Raw genomic sequence first — 16,619 nt, forward strand, 5'->3', positions numbered from 1 at the left:
TGTGTGCTTTCTATTGTTACAATAAAGACCACAGCAAAAGCAACCTGGAGAGCAAAGGGCGTACTTCCTCTTACAGGTGCAGGCCATCACTGAGGGAGAGAAACTCAAGGCAGGAACCTGGAGGCAGGAACAGAATCAGAGCCCATGAAGAAATGTCTCATACTGGCTTGCTCTTCAAGATTTGCTCAGTTTGCTTTCTTATATACCCAGGATCTCCTGCCCAGGGCTAGCACTACCCACAGTAAGCTAAGCCCTTCCACATCACCCATCAATCAAGAAAATGCTCCATAGACTTACACACATGCCAATCTGCTAGAGGAATTTTCTCGGTTGGCCCTTCTCGTACAAGAAAACTCTCCAGCTGTGTGGCAAAAAACTAACCAGGAGAGTGTCCCTTCCTATCTTAATTTTCTTTTGTGCTTCTCTTTCCTGGCCACCTGTTTGCCCACTCCAGCAGCTGATTTTACTCTTACCAGTTTTGCCCAGAACAGGGTTTTCCCCTTAGATCTGGGCTTCACATTGTAACTTCTCATGCAAAACAACATAGCAATGTCAGTCCCTTTGCACACACCAGCCAGCTAGGGTCTTTAGAATTTTTTCCCCCAGCCCCACCTCACACCCTGTCTTCAGAAGGCCCCTTGGTGCTTTCCAACGAGTACCTTAGGCTCCGTTACTTGCCCACACAGAGGCTGACCTTACACAGGCTGTCAAATGATCAGTACACGTGCTCACACCTGTGACCATCTCTTGTTCCTGACCTTCAGGGTTGAAGCTTTCTTATTCTGTTAAAGTTTATAGTAGCAATCATGGAGACGAAAGCACTGTGTGCTGTGTAAGAAAGAATGAACTCATTTTGTAGGCAAGGTTTCTAGTCCTGAAAGTTCTAGGTGAGGCCCCATGCAACTCAACAAAAGGCCAAGATTGCAATGTGTGTTCTAGAGTAGTGTCTACACACAGCGGATATTCCAGATCTGTCACCTCAGCTGCATACTTGGACCAAAGCACAGTATGCCAGAAACTGAAGGTTCCCTCATTTCACCCGACCTGTGCTGAAGTGAAGCCCTTACATACCGCTGCTGAGGTCAGGAGGCTGATCCCTGATGTGACAGTGTCCTTGTGAAAAGACACAGAAGAGCTCTTCTCTTTTTCTTCCATGGAGCACAAGGAAAGAACATGCCTACCGGCAGCCAGGAAGACAACCCTCACAGGGACTGAACTCACTGAGCTGAGGTTTCCGTAAAAAGTACATTTCTATTGCTCACACCACCTAGCCTCAGGTATTTTGTTTTATCAGCCTGAGAGAACTAAGCCCCAGGGCAATGCCAGTCATTAAATTAATGGTAAAAATGCAGAAAACAACAAGAGCCAAGACAAAGGACAGTGGATTGGTGACTCTCTAAATATCTAACAGGACTTGAGAATAAAAGATTGCCATGTCTCTGTGGTAGGCCAAGAACAGCGACAAGGGAGAAATGTCATTAAAAAGAACATCTAGCCATAACAGAACCTTTCTGACAAACTGTCTTTACTCACCTTGTCGCAGAAGACCTTGATCTGGCAGTACGCTCTGTGGACGGGTTTATTGCTGCGGTTATTGTAACTGTATGTGTCAATTTGAATCATCAAAGGAAGTCCTTTCACGCCCTTCTGGGAGGAGAAATCTGTACTCAAGCAATTCACTGTGATGAAAATCTGAAGGAGGCAGAAAAAGAAGAAAGTTCACAAACTGCCATGCAGAGGACCTTCAAAGAGGGAGGCAGGCAGGCATGTGAAGTGAAAATCCTACACAAACCTATAAGGACAACTGATAATTATTCAATACTCTCCCATAGAATCCTGCCAGATGCACAAAACATTATATGGCTGTAAACTTCTAAACTATTTGCTTTGATATTTGAACTTGAAATAGACAATTTAAATGACTGTCTAGAAAGCACATCACTATAAATGAGTTAACTAAGTTATTTTCTTGGTATGTTAACATCGCCACTTCTGGGGCTACAGAAATGTGTCAGCAGTTAAGAGCACTTGCTACTCTTGCAGACGACGAGGGTCTGACTTCCAGGACCCACACGGTGGTTCACAGCTGTTGTAACTCCAGGTCCAGGGATCTGACATCCTCTTCTGCTTCTATATGCTCCTGGATGCACATGGCACACATACATACACTCAGGCACACCCGCATACTAAATTAGTCAATTAATCTAAGAAGTTGACACTTCTAGTTATAACTTTCCCTAACCTCTGACCTGCAGGGTAAAAAATAATAATAATTAGATAACACTTCTTTTTTAATAGCACAGCATTGAAACCCAGTTATGTTTTGTAAAACTTTCTTCCTTGACTGTGGAGCATGAGGTCTGTCTGGAATAATTTCTTATTATTTAATATGACCTGGCACCTAACACAATGCCTAGCAAAGAACAGACACTGACTTCAGCCTCTAGTAGCATTAACCAGCTAAGGGGCCTCATACACGTCACTCAATACTTGCCATGTTCAATGATCTCGTTAAAGTGCCTGCAAGCCCTCTCCCTGCAAAAGAAAATCTAAATGCTAACCTATTCCACATTACTGAAGAAGAGGAGCTGGCAAAGGCAAGAAATGAAACAGGAGGGATTAAATAACAGCATAAACCTCCTCCTGTTAACAGGAAGTGGTGGCACACACCTGTAATCCAGCAGTCAGGGAGCTGAGTCAGGAGGATCATGAGGACCAGTGCAACCTGGGAAGTATAGCAAGATTCTGAACAAACTAAATCCTCATCTTATAACATGAGGCATCAGGAAATGCAATAGAAAAACTTTTAAAACCTTCAAGCTAAAAAACAAACAAACAAACAAAAAGCATACAATAGAAATGACATGATGCCAACAGGATAGAAACTCTAATCAGTTTTTGAGAGTTCTGTTTGATTAACAGAATAAAAAACAAGTTTCACTATAAAGGATCGGTAAAGACAGAGGATGAGTGTAAATGAGCTAAAAATGACCCTGTTCTACATAATGGTGGGTCACAGCCAAAAGATGGCATTTTCATGGTTTGCATCTACAATTCCCCCAGAGATGAGTGCTGTTTGAGGCTATGAAAGCTTTAGGAAGTGGCCTGGCTGGGAACTCTGTCTCTGGGTCCTTTGAGATAACATAGCCAGCCCCTGGCTCTTGGCATGCTCTCTGCCTTCTGGTCCACCTTGATCTGAACAGCCCCTGCCACACACTCTTGCCATGATGCCTCCCACCCACAATGCACTGGGACCTTCTGAAACTCTGGGAAAATAAAGAAAAACAAAACACCTTTCTTCCACTAAGCTGTTTCTAACAGGTGTTCTGGTCATTGTGACACAAACTAATATAAACACTATGTAATAGTGATTTTTACTGGAATGAGCAAAGAACACTGACAAGAACTAGGAGGAAGGGTAGCAGGGACAGGGGTGGACCAGGACATATATTATTATGTGTAACACAAAGTTTCAAAAGTGTTATCCCATCAAAAGTGGGCTTTTGATGGATGTCAAAACCTTTGTGCCTCTGTGAAAGTGCCTAGAGTTGCCCTGCAGGAAAATGAAGGCCACAGAGTTCTTCCTAGGTACCGGGCTGATCTGTTTGATACCCTGTAGACTTTTAGTAATTTACACCACCAGGCATCTAATTGTCAGTGCTTCATCTCTTCACACATCCTTTTACCTGTGAGCTCCTCCTTATGCCCATCAGGGGTGTCTAGGACATTTGACAAGTTTCAATGATGTGCTAATTACAACAACTTTGCCAGCTGTGCCACTGGCTCCCACCTTCCCAACCAAAACCCAAAAGCAAATACTAAAGGCACTCTGTCTCATTTTAAGTCTAGAGATCTAACGTGTGGGTACTCTGAGAGACACTGGATGTTTTCCCATCTGTTTGCCTTTGAGACAGGGTCCCCTTGGCAGCTCAAGGTTACCTGAAACTTGAAGCTCCCTCTTTAGCTCAGGCTAGTATTAAACTTGTGGTGATCCTCCTCATTAAGGCTCTCTAGAGCTGGAATTACATGAGGCACCATGCCCTACAATAAATTTTAGCAGCTTTGTACACAGACACAGGCATAGGCGAGTGCACGCACGATGGGAAAGAATAACTGTATAATACATAGTTTAATTTCCCTACCTTGCTCTTTATATATACCCTGTAATATCATGTTATATATTATAAAAATAAAGAAAAGATACTTTTAAATATATACATTCATTTCACTCATTCATTGTTTTCATTCATTTATTCAGTCTGTAAGTATCCATGGAAGCACACAGTGAAGCACACAATGCATTAAATGGTGTAGGATCTTAGAAAGAGAGACAGAAGCTAACAATTCAAGGAGAATGCAACCAGTGCTCAGCAATGACCACCATACAGTGGTCAAGTACAAGAGAGACGTGAGCAGAGGTCCCGCAGAACCAAGTCCTCAGCCTGGAGGAAACTAGTGAAGCATAAGCCACAGATACTCTAGATTTGTGCAGGGGCCTCACAGAATCTAAAGAAGGGGGGGGGGGGGGGGGTGAGACCAACTGAAGACGCAAATGCCTGAGTGATGAAGACTGCCTAGAAAGACTACGGCAGGCAGGAGGCATCTTCCAAACTTCCAGCGAAGAAATAGTCTGTCCATAACAGTCACAGTAACAGAAAATGCTACCTCCAGCTTTGGATAGTCCCTAAATGAGAGAAATTTTATTTAACATTCATTTAAGCAGCAAATGTTTTCAAACATCTTAAGTTTCCTGAAGCTGCAGCAACACAAATATGCAAGCTCTGTGCCCTGCAACCACAGAAGGCAGGGGTGAGATGGGGTGAGAGATACCTGCTGGTGTCTTAAAGATTACAGTAGCAACGTGACCACTGTTGTGATGATGGTCAGGAAGGAGGCGTCCTTTTCTAGGAACACTTGACTTGTTCTATTGCTGCCGGGATGATCTAGGCCAGAATGCAGTTTTGTATCAGCAAATCAAATGGTCACTCTGCTGAACTAGTGGTTGTCCCTAATTCTGGCCCTGCATTTCACAAAGATCTCCCTGATGTAATCCACCATCACTCCAGATTCCATCTATAGGTCTACCTAGTAGAAGAGAAGACAATGTTCTGGTGGATATTTCCTACATGACTGGCTTGCTAATTTGCATGTCATTCACTGAGGGTCAATGATAGCTAGGAAGAAAAGCTAATTATGTTCTGTCATCTTCAAGTCTGACCTAAGAGAGCTAGAGCAACAGATCATGACTATTTACAAGGACCACTTAAGTAGCCTAGTCATCTAGAGCCAATGAGATAACGGATGCTCACTGGCAATAAATAGACTCAGTCATCCTTGGAGGAGCCATAAAAGTCAATCACCCTGTACACAAGGTCCTTAAAAGCCAATAGAGTTCTACAGGGAGATATTTAGATTTAATGCTCTTAAAAGAGAAAGGTCTCCACAGAAGGCCCAGAGTGGCTCAGACTCAAGGCAGCCTGATCCCATAAAAGGTAAACCTCAGGAGCCTGCCTTCTGTGCTGGCATCTCTTGGGTCAGTCTGGCATGCAGGGTGCTGTGCTGGGCTCAGCAGCGCTTCCTTCTCCTGGCCACCTCTTGGAAAGCAGTGTCTGGGCCTGATGGCATCAATCACAGCCTGGCTGTGCCACACTCAAAATCCAAGTGGTTGAACTTTAACGGAAGTGGGGGTGGGGTGGCACAGAAGGCTGTTAACTGAAACCTTGGCCGAGGAGCTGATAAGCATTTGTTTCTTTTCGCAAACCCAACCATGTCCCACAGCTCCACCAGCAGTGGGCAAACACAAGAGCAACTTTCCCCTAAGTTGACCTACAAAGAACCCAATGTAAATGTGTTGCAGAGCTGAGGACAAAGCATGATTTCACCCTCTGAATGTTCATCTAAATGTCAAGCACAGAAAGTTCTTTCTAGCTTCAACAGGAGCTCAGGCTATGCAAACAACAGATGGACCCGGTACATAGCTGACCTGTCCCTGAGTTACACACAATTGTGAGGCCTCTGTTTCCATCCTTCCCAAATCTCAGGTGAATTCCTCTAATTCTAGAAGCACACTTTTCCTTCTTCAGGAAAACTAATTAAATCTTGTGCAGTCAGGCAAATAATAGACACCATTTCAATTTCCTCACGTGTTCAGAGTGAAGCAGGTAATTTTTTAGACACCTTCCCCAGAAAAAGCAGTCTAAAGCATATGACTTTTTAAAAATAAAATCATTTGTTACATGTGAGTGACAATTCCCCTTTTGTGGCTTCGAACATAAAAGTGACTTTGCTGAGGTCTCAACCCCAGCTGCACACCAGGCAAATAAGATGGTTTATTAAAATAAACACAGCAGGGAGCTTCAGAGCCAACCCATGATCTCATTGTTAATTTCCACTGTTTCTTGGGCTTTCCAATAGAAACAGTCAACCCTACCTTTAATTGATTTAATTTAGAAAGCAATTTAAGATTTAAAACTAAATCCTCACAACCATGATTCAGTGTCATGGATTTATTTGACTTCATACAAATTGAATTTTGTACTTGTACTATCTTTCTGGCTAAAGGCTATTTATATATTAATGTATTTCCTAATACTCAGGATCCTAAAGAACTCATCTAAGGAATCACACAGGTTTATCACAATAACCACAGGTAGGGTGTGCAGCAAGAAACAATATATATATATAATATAAATTTTATATAAATAAGTAAATGTGTTGGTGCCAATTTTTCTCCTCTTTTTTCTTCCTCCCTCTCCTCCCCCTCCTTCTTTCCCTTTCTCCCTCTCTCCTCCTCCCACTCCTCCTCCTTCTTCTCTCCCCTTCTCCTTCCTTAGACAGGATTTCACTATGTGGCTCTAGCTGTCCTGGAACACACTAGATAGATAGTTCTCTGTCCTGAACTCAGAGAACTCCTGCCTCTGCCTCTGCCTCCCAGGTGCTGGGATTAGTTCTTGGTTCTTATTAAAGACCTTTAGATAGCTTTCTTACATTTTGTCATTTTTCTTCCACATGAGTGCAGATAGAATGACAAATGAAACAGGCAAAAAAGTAAGAGTAAACTCTAGCCAAGCAGGAACATAATAAAATGCAAGCTGTCGCTCACTTCAAGCTGTGACTCACCCAGCAGTGACAAGCATCCTCCTGTGCTGGCATTGTGCTCAGAGGTGAGGATAGCAAGGCAAGACCAGCCCCCACACCTGCTCTCAGGCCCCTTTGCTGTTTTGTTCAAGATTTCCTGAAGCCTCCGACTATACAGCACTTGTGGATATGATTACTGTATTTCTCTTTTTTTTTTGTTTTATCTTTCATTCTTACAATGTATTTATTTTTTACACATGCTACAAAGTGTGTCTGAATACACACAGATGAACATTTGAGTTGCTCTAACATTCTACCCTACCATGGTTTTTCTGTTTTTCCACCACCAGTGTGTTTTCTGTTGTTGTTTTCAGAGCACATCAAATCTGGTCCATTTCAGGGCACTGCGGTCTGCTGTCTCTGCAGATTCACACTGGATGACCACCCCACCCCCTTTGAGACTTCAGTTCAATACTAACTCTTCAGACACACAAGCCAGAGTTACTTTTCTCTCCTTCCCATCCAGAGGCATACTTGACCACATTTCTCTTTTCTGTTTTCTTCATACACTGAATAGTATCTGAATTTAATGTGTTTAGTTACCTGTTCCATGACGGCAAAAGCCCAAAAGGCCATTTGTCTGTCTCAAGTTAGCTTCATTCTGCCAGGCTTAGGTTCCTCATCAAGTATTTACTCAATGAGTTAAGAAACATAAATTTTTTTCCAAATATGCATTTTTCCTTTATGTACAATCGTGCTTTCATAATAGTACCTAGAAGCTGAGACTGACAGAGTAGCTGAAGTTGTCAAGATCACACAGTGGGTCACTGCTGACCGGACATACCCTCTGAAGCTACTTGACAGCGCGTCTGCGTGCCCATTTACCTACCTAGTGACTGAGGTAGCAGTATAGCTACGATAAGCATCAACAACATACTCAGCATGATTGTCTGTCTGTCCGTCCATCTAACCACCTCCCTATCCACACATGCTTACACCCTTTGGAAGGGCTACAGATGAGAAGCACAGAGGCTCTCTAACAGCAGGCCCTACTCCCGGGACAAGAGAACTGCTCATGCCCAGTTCTAGTCAGTGTTGTGGAACAAGCATAATTAGTTGAACAATACAAACCATACTTGCTATGAGAACTTGCAAAGAAGGAAAGAGCTTAACTGGGAAGACTCCCTGTAGGAATCAGGGATAAGAGAGAGACAGAGGGGAAAGAACAAAGGCTGCAGGATGCAGCGATCCCTGGAATCAGTGCCGAAGCCGACCTGGGGCCAGTGTGTCATGGGTCAAGTGGGACAAATAGATGTGGGCCACAGCACCAAGTAAGAGGCCCAGTGAGACCTGAGAAAAGCAGTTGGGCTCCAGAGTGGCAGGGTTCACACCCCTTCCAGAGTAGGTGAGAGAAACATTAAAAATATAAGATGAACCTGGGCCAGACAGGCTGGTAGTGAAAGGGCACAGGGCTCCGCAGGGAGCCCGAGGCTTCGGCTACAGCCTCTAAAGCAAGCGGTAAGTGGGGTCACCTGCAGTGAAGGGGTTAGAAGATGCCAGCTTTCTCTACAGCTGAGAGCAGGGTGAAAGTCTTGAACAAAAACAGAGAGAGAACGAAAGAATGAAAAAAGAAAGAAAGAGAAGGGGAGAGGGAAGGAAGGAAGGAAGGAAGGAAGGAAGGAAGGAAGGAAGGAAGGAAGGAAGGAAAGAAAGAAGGAAGGAAGGAAAGAAAGAAGGAAGGAAGGAAAGAAGGGAAAGAAGCTCCTCCAGCCAGCCCTCCTTGCAGACCCTGTCTTTTAAGTAGCTCTAACAATCCCCACTTTGGTGCTATGGTATTTAAATGAGGCCATACTTTTCAACCAGAAAGGAGCCATGCAAGAAAAAGTAAGGAGCTTCCCCAACCTTGCCACCCACCACACTGCCCACAGCCAACCTCCATGATGCTCATCTTTGTAACTGTTCTTCCTCAGAGCCAGAGCAGGCAAGCAGGCCACCCCTGTGCACTGCTCAGGTAGCTCTACTGCACCACAGCCCCCCGCCCCCGCTCTTTCAGGGGGACACTACCCTATCCTGGCCAGATTTTCCTCAGGGAGTTTGTAAAGCCAACCTCAGATGACTCCAGTTTATAAGCCTCAATGATTAAACAAACATTAAATCAAGGTAAATTTATTTTTAAAATATCAAATCGGCTGACATGGTGGTGCATGCCTTTAATCCCAGCACTGGGACACAGAGGAAGGTGGGATTTTTAGTTCAAGGACATCCCAGTCTAAATAGTGAGTTCCAAGACAGCCAGAACAACACAGAGAAACCCTGTCTCACCAAAAAAAAAAAAAAGAAAGAAAGAAAGAAAGAAAGAAAGAAAGAAAGAAAGAAAGAAAGAAAGAAAGAAAGAAAGGAAAAAAAAAAAGAAGTCATTAAGTCTACTTCTCCACAGAACTTAGCAGGAGGGATGTCTAAGAGACTCCATTCATCTCCACTTGTCACTGTTCAGCTCTGCCACCCCATTGGATCTTACACAGCAGCATACTAGGATGAGGAGGGCCTTGGACACTGCCTAACAGTGACTGCTTCACACATTGACAAGCTCCCTGTTGTGGGAATTTAAGTGTAAATTCAGTCAACTTTTTGGTGGTTTTGCTTTCTTGTCCTCTCTTTCTCTCCATCACACCCTCTTTGGATAGGGCCTCATATGTCCCTGGTATGTGTGCAGCTGGTGATCAAAACCTGGGCTTTGCATATACTCGGTGAGCAGCCTAGCAACTTAGCCACATCCCCAGATCTAAAAACTTTGTAATGCTCCAATCCAATACAAAACTCAAAAGGCACCAAAAGCAAAACTGCAAACACTCTCCCGCCTTTGTTCCTCAGTCAAGTACCTCAGTGTACTATGCAAATATGAGTTCTGTCCTATTCTGCAAGGGGCAGAAGAGAACACATATTCCCAATTCTCACTTTTCCCACATAATGATGAAATCTGATAGCTGTGTCTCTTTAAAAATTCTTACATATAGAATGAGAAATTCCCCCCATTAGGCGGTTTCCAGCTTTTAGTTTATAACCAATGCCACGGTGAATGTCTTTCTGTGTGGTTTTTGTGTACAACTGTACACAGGAACATAAATTTGCTGCTGAAGTTGTTTTCTCCAGCTGAAAGTGGAGAAGAAAAAGCCATGCCTTAGTGGTTCCTGCCTGTGATACCAGTGCTGGGAGGTGGAGGCGAGAGTCTTGGAAGTTCACCTTAGTTCCAGGCCTGTCTTAGCTTCTCTGAGAGCAGGACCTGTGCCTGGACAGGAATCCCATCTCTCGAAACTGGTATCTCATCTGCTGCCTCAAATACACCATTGTCTCCCTGGCCGTGAGAGTGGAGATGTCCCTTCACAGTCCTCCCAACATGGAGCAGCACTATGGGAGGACTGTGCTCAGCCTAGGCTTGCTTGGCTCTGTTGTGCATTTGCTGTGTTACTGAGGTAAGCTACTAACTTCAACTCACTCCTCAGATGAAAGCTGTCACCTGTTTAGAAACACGAATAATTGGATAATACATATAAAGGCCTAGCAGGGTGCCTGATATATAGTAATTGCAGAACAAATATTAGTCATTGTGCACACAAGCACACACCATTATGTCATGAAATCCAAGTGTGTAATCCAATTCTCTGCACAACACAATAGTTTATAGCTGTGAAGTTCAGAGCCGTAAGTAGAATACAGGGCAGAGACCATGGCTACTCCACACTCTAACAAAAGATCAACTGATATCTTCGGTGAGATGCCATCCAAAGATTACTCCTTGTTCACAAGCATTAGCTCCAGTTTTCCTGTCAGCCCTTACCTTATAAAAGAGGAACAAAGGCAAGGCTTTGTTTAAGTTCAATACCACAGACTCCAGCAAATGTTTGTCTTTCCCTTTTAAAGCTCCCTCCGCCCACACCACGCCCCAGCAAACACATAAAAACGCCATTTGCCCTGCTTGGCTGTGTGTAACTCAATCCTTCTGAGACCTCTCCCAGGAGCCTCTCCCAGTGCTCTCTTTACTTTCGAGACCATGGGATGCCCTATAATATTCTCTATCAGATAACCTGCTTAAATCGGCCTAAGTTAAGCAAAATACTAACTTAGTCTAAGTGAACGGTAACTTCTGCACAAACGGCATTATCTTTTAACTGCCGTAGAAGCTCCCTAAGGAAAGGCATCAACTTCCTGTTGATGCTGTGGGGTACGGAACCAGCAAAGTTATGAGCCTTGCTCACCCGGAACAATGGCATCCTTTAGGCAGTCCGTTCGCTCTCTCTGTGCATTCTAAAAACCAATGTTTGCACATCTTGTCCCCTCCTCTGGTGTCCAGGAGTTCAAGGAAGAGTTCAAGGGAGAGTCCATTTAGAAGCATGCGCTAGGAAGGTACACCATGACTACCAAGTTTAGATTTTTGTAAATTACTTTTCAGATTTATGCATTTTATTCTATGAACAGGAGTGTTTTGCCTGTGTGTGTGTGTGTGTGTGTGTGTGTGTGTGTGTGTGTATGTATGTATACTATTTGCATGGCCCAGACTCTACGAGTTTAGAAGCATCAGACCCCTCAAAGCTGGAGTCACAGATGGTTGTGAGCCACCATGTGAGTGCTGGAAAGAGAACTTGGGTCCTCTACAAGACTAACTCGTGCTCTTAACCACTAAGTCATCTCCCGACTCAGAAGTTTAGCTTTCTAAGAGCCCTGTACTTGGCACAGAGCATCAATAAAGCAGGGTGTGATTGCACAAGCCTGTAATTCCAGCACTGGGCAATGGTGGCAGGATTATCAAGAGATCACAGCCAGCCTCTGCTACATGAAAGCTTGTCTCAACAACAGCACCTGTGAGACATCTCAGATGAAAAAAATACTGGAAAAGAGACAGCTAGATGAGGCTGGAAAAATGACTCAGCAATTAAGTGCATTCAATGCTCTTCCAGAGGATCCAAACTTGGTTCCTAGTACCCATGTTTGGAGGTTTACAACTGCCTATAACTCCAGTTCAAGGAGAATCTGACAGCCTCTTTTGGCCTCTGTGGGAAATGCATACAAACACACACACCCAAATAAAAATTAAAATGAAAAAATGAAAGAGAAGGAAGAAAAGAAATAGCAAACCTGAGACATGATAGGTACTGATTTTAAGGATAGCTTTTAATTAGCATAATCTCACTCACTTAAAGTAACTATAAAATTGTACAAGATTAAACAACTCTGTTCTCCCCAGTTCACTGCTTTCTTGTAGTGAAATGTCACTGCCATCAGACCTGCGCTGTTACCAAGCTGTACTGTCCATTCCTGGCTCACATGCAGGGGCTGGGCAGGGCTTGCTCACCACTAGCTGTGCCTTGAGAGAGGAGCACCTGAAGGAAGAAACCAACACACAGGAGGAGAGACAAGGGAAGTTGCTCTACAGGACACAGGTCCTCAGATCTCTACACACTGACTCTGCCTACTTGCCCTATAATACAGGTGCTGCTAGGCACTGCTTCCCATTGGCTTTTGTCTTCCTCAGAGACAGATTTACAGATGGATGAAGACCTCTTATCTTCAGTTGTCATCAGCCAGCCATCTCAACAACCAGTCCTCAAAAAACAGCCTCAGCTTTAGATGACATCTTTTAAATATTAGAGCAAACTCAGATACTTAACATTAATTAGACTAGTAAGGAAGCAGGGCTCAGGGGAAATGTCAGTACGCCATGGCCACAATCACCTGATGTGTTTATACAGGTACAAGCTTACAGACAACTTTTTATTCTAAATCCTCTCTCCCTCTCCATTCCTCCTCCTCCTCTCTTTCCTGTGGGGTGTGTGAGAAGGTCAGAACAACTTGTAGAAGTAGTTCTTTCCTCTGCCATGTAGGTTCCAAAGATAGTTCTCCCACCAACACTGGTGGCAAACGTCATCACCCACTGAGCCCTCTTGCTGGCCCTCCTGCTCATTTAAAGCATATAAAGAAGACCAAGTTAGAGGAACTGATCCCTTTGTACTAGTTTACACGGTTATCAGTGTGTTTGCTTATTTGATTGCTTAAGTTGCACATACCTTCATCTTCTCTGAAATAATCTCCATCTTAGTTTTGTTTGTGTGTTAGATGCTGGGCCTCTTGCATGGTTTTGAACAAAAGGAAAAGATCAAAAAGTCTCCACTATTCATGACAGGAAAAAGTATAAAAGAAAAACACAAGCCCATAAATGTGAAAATAAATTTCAGGATACCAGAGAAAGAGCTAGAGAGGTAAATAGATAGAGAATAAATGTTTAAAGGTAGAAAGAACCCAATTAAATACCTCAGAACTGCAGTCTTGGGGAATGCTGCTCTTGAGTGTGTATAGTGTAGAAAGCCCCACTAATGTTAGGCTACTCAGAGCACGCATGTGTGAGTGGTCACGTACAAACACATTCAACAGAGATTGTTGATGTTGAGTTAGTCTACACACATGCAAGCACTCAGCTGAAGAGAGCAAAACATCTTAAGTAGTAGCTACGTCCATTCTGGTCAATGGTTTGGGGTTTTGTTATTGTTGGTGGTGGTAGTTCTTTTTGGTTTTTCAAGACAGGGTCTGTGTATTCCTGGCTATCCTGAAACTCACTATGTGGACCAGGCTGGACTCAAATCACAGAGATCCACCTGGCCTCTGCCTCCTGAGTCATGGGATTAACAATAGTTTTTATGATACAAACAAGTTAATGCTCCAGGGCATAAGGATAAGGAAAGCTCTGGGCTCTGAAGTGTTAAAACAGCACACCAGCTTTTCTGGGGACCGGCTGCTGTGGGGCTGAGGATGTTAAACATGGGGCCTGTGGCCAAGCAGGGAGAGTCACTTAAACCGCTTTGCTGAGGAGGCAAAGCTGATGCCCATCTTCCCTCCTGGGCCCATGTAAGTTGCACTCTGCAATTATTAGAAAAGGAAAATTTTAGCTCTTTTTTTTTTTTTTTCTCATTGTAATGGATGATTTGCTTCCATGAGGATGGGTAGGACAGGAGCGTGAGGATAGTATCCACCCTTTCATCTACCTAATCTTGCAGGACTGGGATGCAAATTGGAAGCTGAGATGCAAAGAAATGTCCTCCATGACATCTCTTAGACCTGTACATCCAGTTGCATCCTAAACATCTGTTGATACAGACGTGTGTCTCTGAACCTCTCTTCCTGAGACTGGAAGAACATTCACTGGTAATCTAATAATAAAGGGATAAGTGGGACACACCAAGTCCTTAACTGCAGCTAGTGGAAGGTATTCAAGCAAACAGGACAGACAGCATCAAACAGGAAGCCTTGTTCTACCCTGACAGGCAGAGACACTAAATCCAAAGGCAGCAAAGAATACCCGACTATGCCAGCTTAATATTACTGAATTATTTTAGGTTGCTTTTGTTTGTTTGTTTGTTTGTTTGTTTGTTTGTTTGTTTCAAGATGGGGTTTCACCATTTAGCCCTGGCTCTCCTGGAACTAGCTCTGTAAACCAGGATGTCCTCAAACTCGTAAATATATCTGTCTGCCTCTACCTCCCCAGTACTGGGATTAAAGGCATGCACCACCACAGCCTGACAGGTTTTTCTTTAAAACTTGTCAAAAGAAAGGCCAACAGGATGTCTTAGTGGGCAAAAGTACTTGCCACACAAGCTTGGCAAGCTGAGACCTGTTCCCACAACCTAGATATCGGTATGCTGGTGGTCTGTAATCCCACAGTCCTCCTGAGGGATGGGACGCAGAGACAGGACTGTGGAGGGCGACAGAGACAAGAGGCACTCAGAGCAAGGCACAAAGAGAGATACAACTCCAGGAAAGTGTCCTCTGAGCTCTACGTGCATGTCCTCGCTCCTGTGCACCCAGGCTCACACAGAGAGACACATTAATAATAGACAGTAAACAAAAAATTTTCTAAAGAAAGCTGTAATAGACTCGTCTTTAGTGGTGGTGAAGGAGAAATATTTTTTAATTCTTTATTAATTACACTTTATTTACTTTGTATACCCCCTGTGGTTCCCTCCCTTCTCCCATCCTAATCCCTTCCTTCCTCCCCCCTCTGCATGCATGCCCCTCCCCAAATCCACTGATAGGGGAGGTCTTCTTTTCGTTCCTTCTGATCCTATTCTATTAGGTCTCATCAGGAGTGACTGCATTGTCTTCTTCTGGTCTTCTTCTTCTTCTGGTAAGGCTGCTCCCCCCTCAGGGGGAGGTGATCAAAGAGCAGGCCAATCAGTTCATGTCAGAGACAGTCCCTCTTCCTATTACTATGGAACCCACTTGGAGACTGAACTGCCATGGGCTACATCTGTGCAGGGGTCCTAGGTTATCTCCATGCATGGTCCTTGGTTGGAGTATGTCTCAGGAAAGACCTCTGTGTTCAGATTTTCTGGTTCTGTTGCTCTCCTTGTGGAGCTCCTGTCCTCTCCAGATCTTACTGTCTCCCACTTCCTTTATAAGATTCCCTGCACTCTGCCCAAAGGTTGGCCATCTCAGTATCTGCTTCGCTAGTGTACAGGGCAGAGCCTTTCAGAGGTCCTCTGTGGCAGGCTCCTGACTTGTTCCCTCTTTTCTCCTTCTTCTGATGGTCATGTTCTTTGCCTTTCTGGATAGGGATTACACTCATATAGACATATAATATAGGATAAACCTACTAAAATCTGTACACCTAAAGAAACTAATCAAGAGGGAGGACTCTTGCTATGCTCAATCCCTATTGAGAAATATGTTTTACTGAATTAAGATTCTTCTAAAATATTGGCTGCAGAGGGATTTTTTTTTTTTTTAAAGACTGGGGAGGAGGTGACCTCCCTCATCCTAGCATCTGCTAGAGTAGGAAGGCGCAAACATAAAACAAAGGGTGTGGTGTGCTGGTCTCCTAACATGGTAACAAGGCAAAGAGCGCAAGGAACTCTACAGCACTCTAACGCTCATGCTGGTCTCCTGTATGGTCTCCATGACAGACATCCTAGCACTCAGGGACTAGGTTAACCTTGGAATCACTATGGAAGAGAGAGCAACACTGAAGAGGCAGGGGGCATTTGAACTCTCCCTGGAAACCTGAGAAAGAGCTGCAGTTAGGGCTGCACCGTGTGGGTGATGTCACCGCCGCAGAGATGCTCTGAACCAGTCAGTACTCACTACTCTTGAATGACTCAACAGTCTTGTGTGGGAAATCACCATCTTGGAGATTTGTGCTTGGCAAACCTGCTTTCTAGTACCAGTGTTTGACTTTAAAGAGAAACTTAAAATCGGAATGTCCTGCAGGTTGAGTCATGTGAGAAAGTATGGCTCAGAAGCTGTCCCATCATAACCCTCTGGGTGGGACCTCAGGCATCTGTGGAGTGTTTACCCTGACTCCCCACCATTCCACAGCTCGGCAAATAAAGCTGAGGAAGGGGACATGAGATGCTGGAAGCCGGCAATGCCTGTAATACCAGCATTTGGAAGGCTGAGACAGGAGGATTGCTGTGAATTTTGAGCCAGTCTGGGCCACACAGCTTGACTTCAAAACCACCCCTGTCCCTAGAAAAAATAAACACAAATGCTGGAAACTC

General features: G+C 44.1%; 1 protein-coding gene across 2 annotated transcripts in view; it reads right to left on the minus strand.

Moving 5' to 3' along the window:
* Positions 1 to 16,619, minus strand: part of Grhl2 (grainyhead like transcription factor 2) — a 123,228-nt gene that overhangs the window by 32,779 nt on the left and 73,830 nt on the right. For both annotated transcript variants that reach the window (XM_055626749.1, XM_055626747.1), the window contains exon 9: positions 1,534 to 1,692. In XM_055626749.1, coding sequence (XP_055482724.1) covers positions 1,534 to 1,692 — 159 coding nt within the window. The remainder of the gene's footprint in view (positions 1 to 1,533; positions 1,693 to 16,619) is intronic.

The sequence above is a fragment of the Psammomys obesus genome, unplaced genomic scaffold (assembly GCF_907164565.1).
Source record: "Psammomys obesus unplaced genomic scaffold, mPsaObe1.curated_primary_1811, whole genome shotgun sequence".
NCBI classification, from domain to species: Eukaryota; Metazoa; Chordata; class Mammalia; order Rodentia; family Muridae; genus Psammomys; species Psammomys obesus.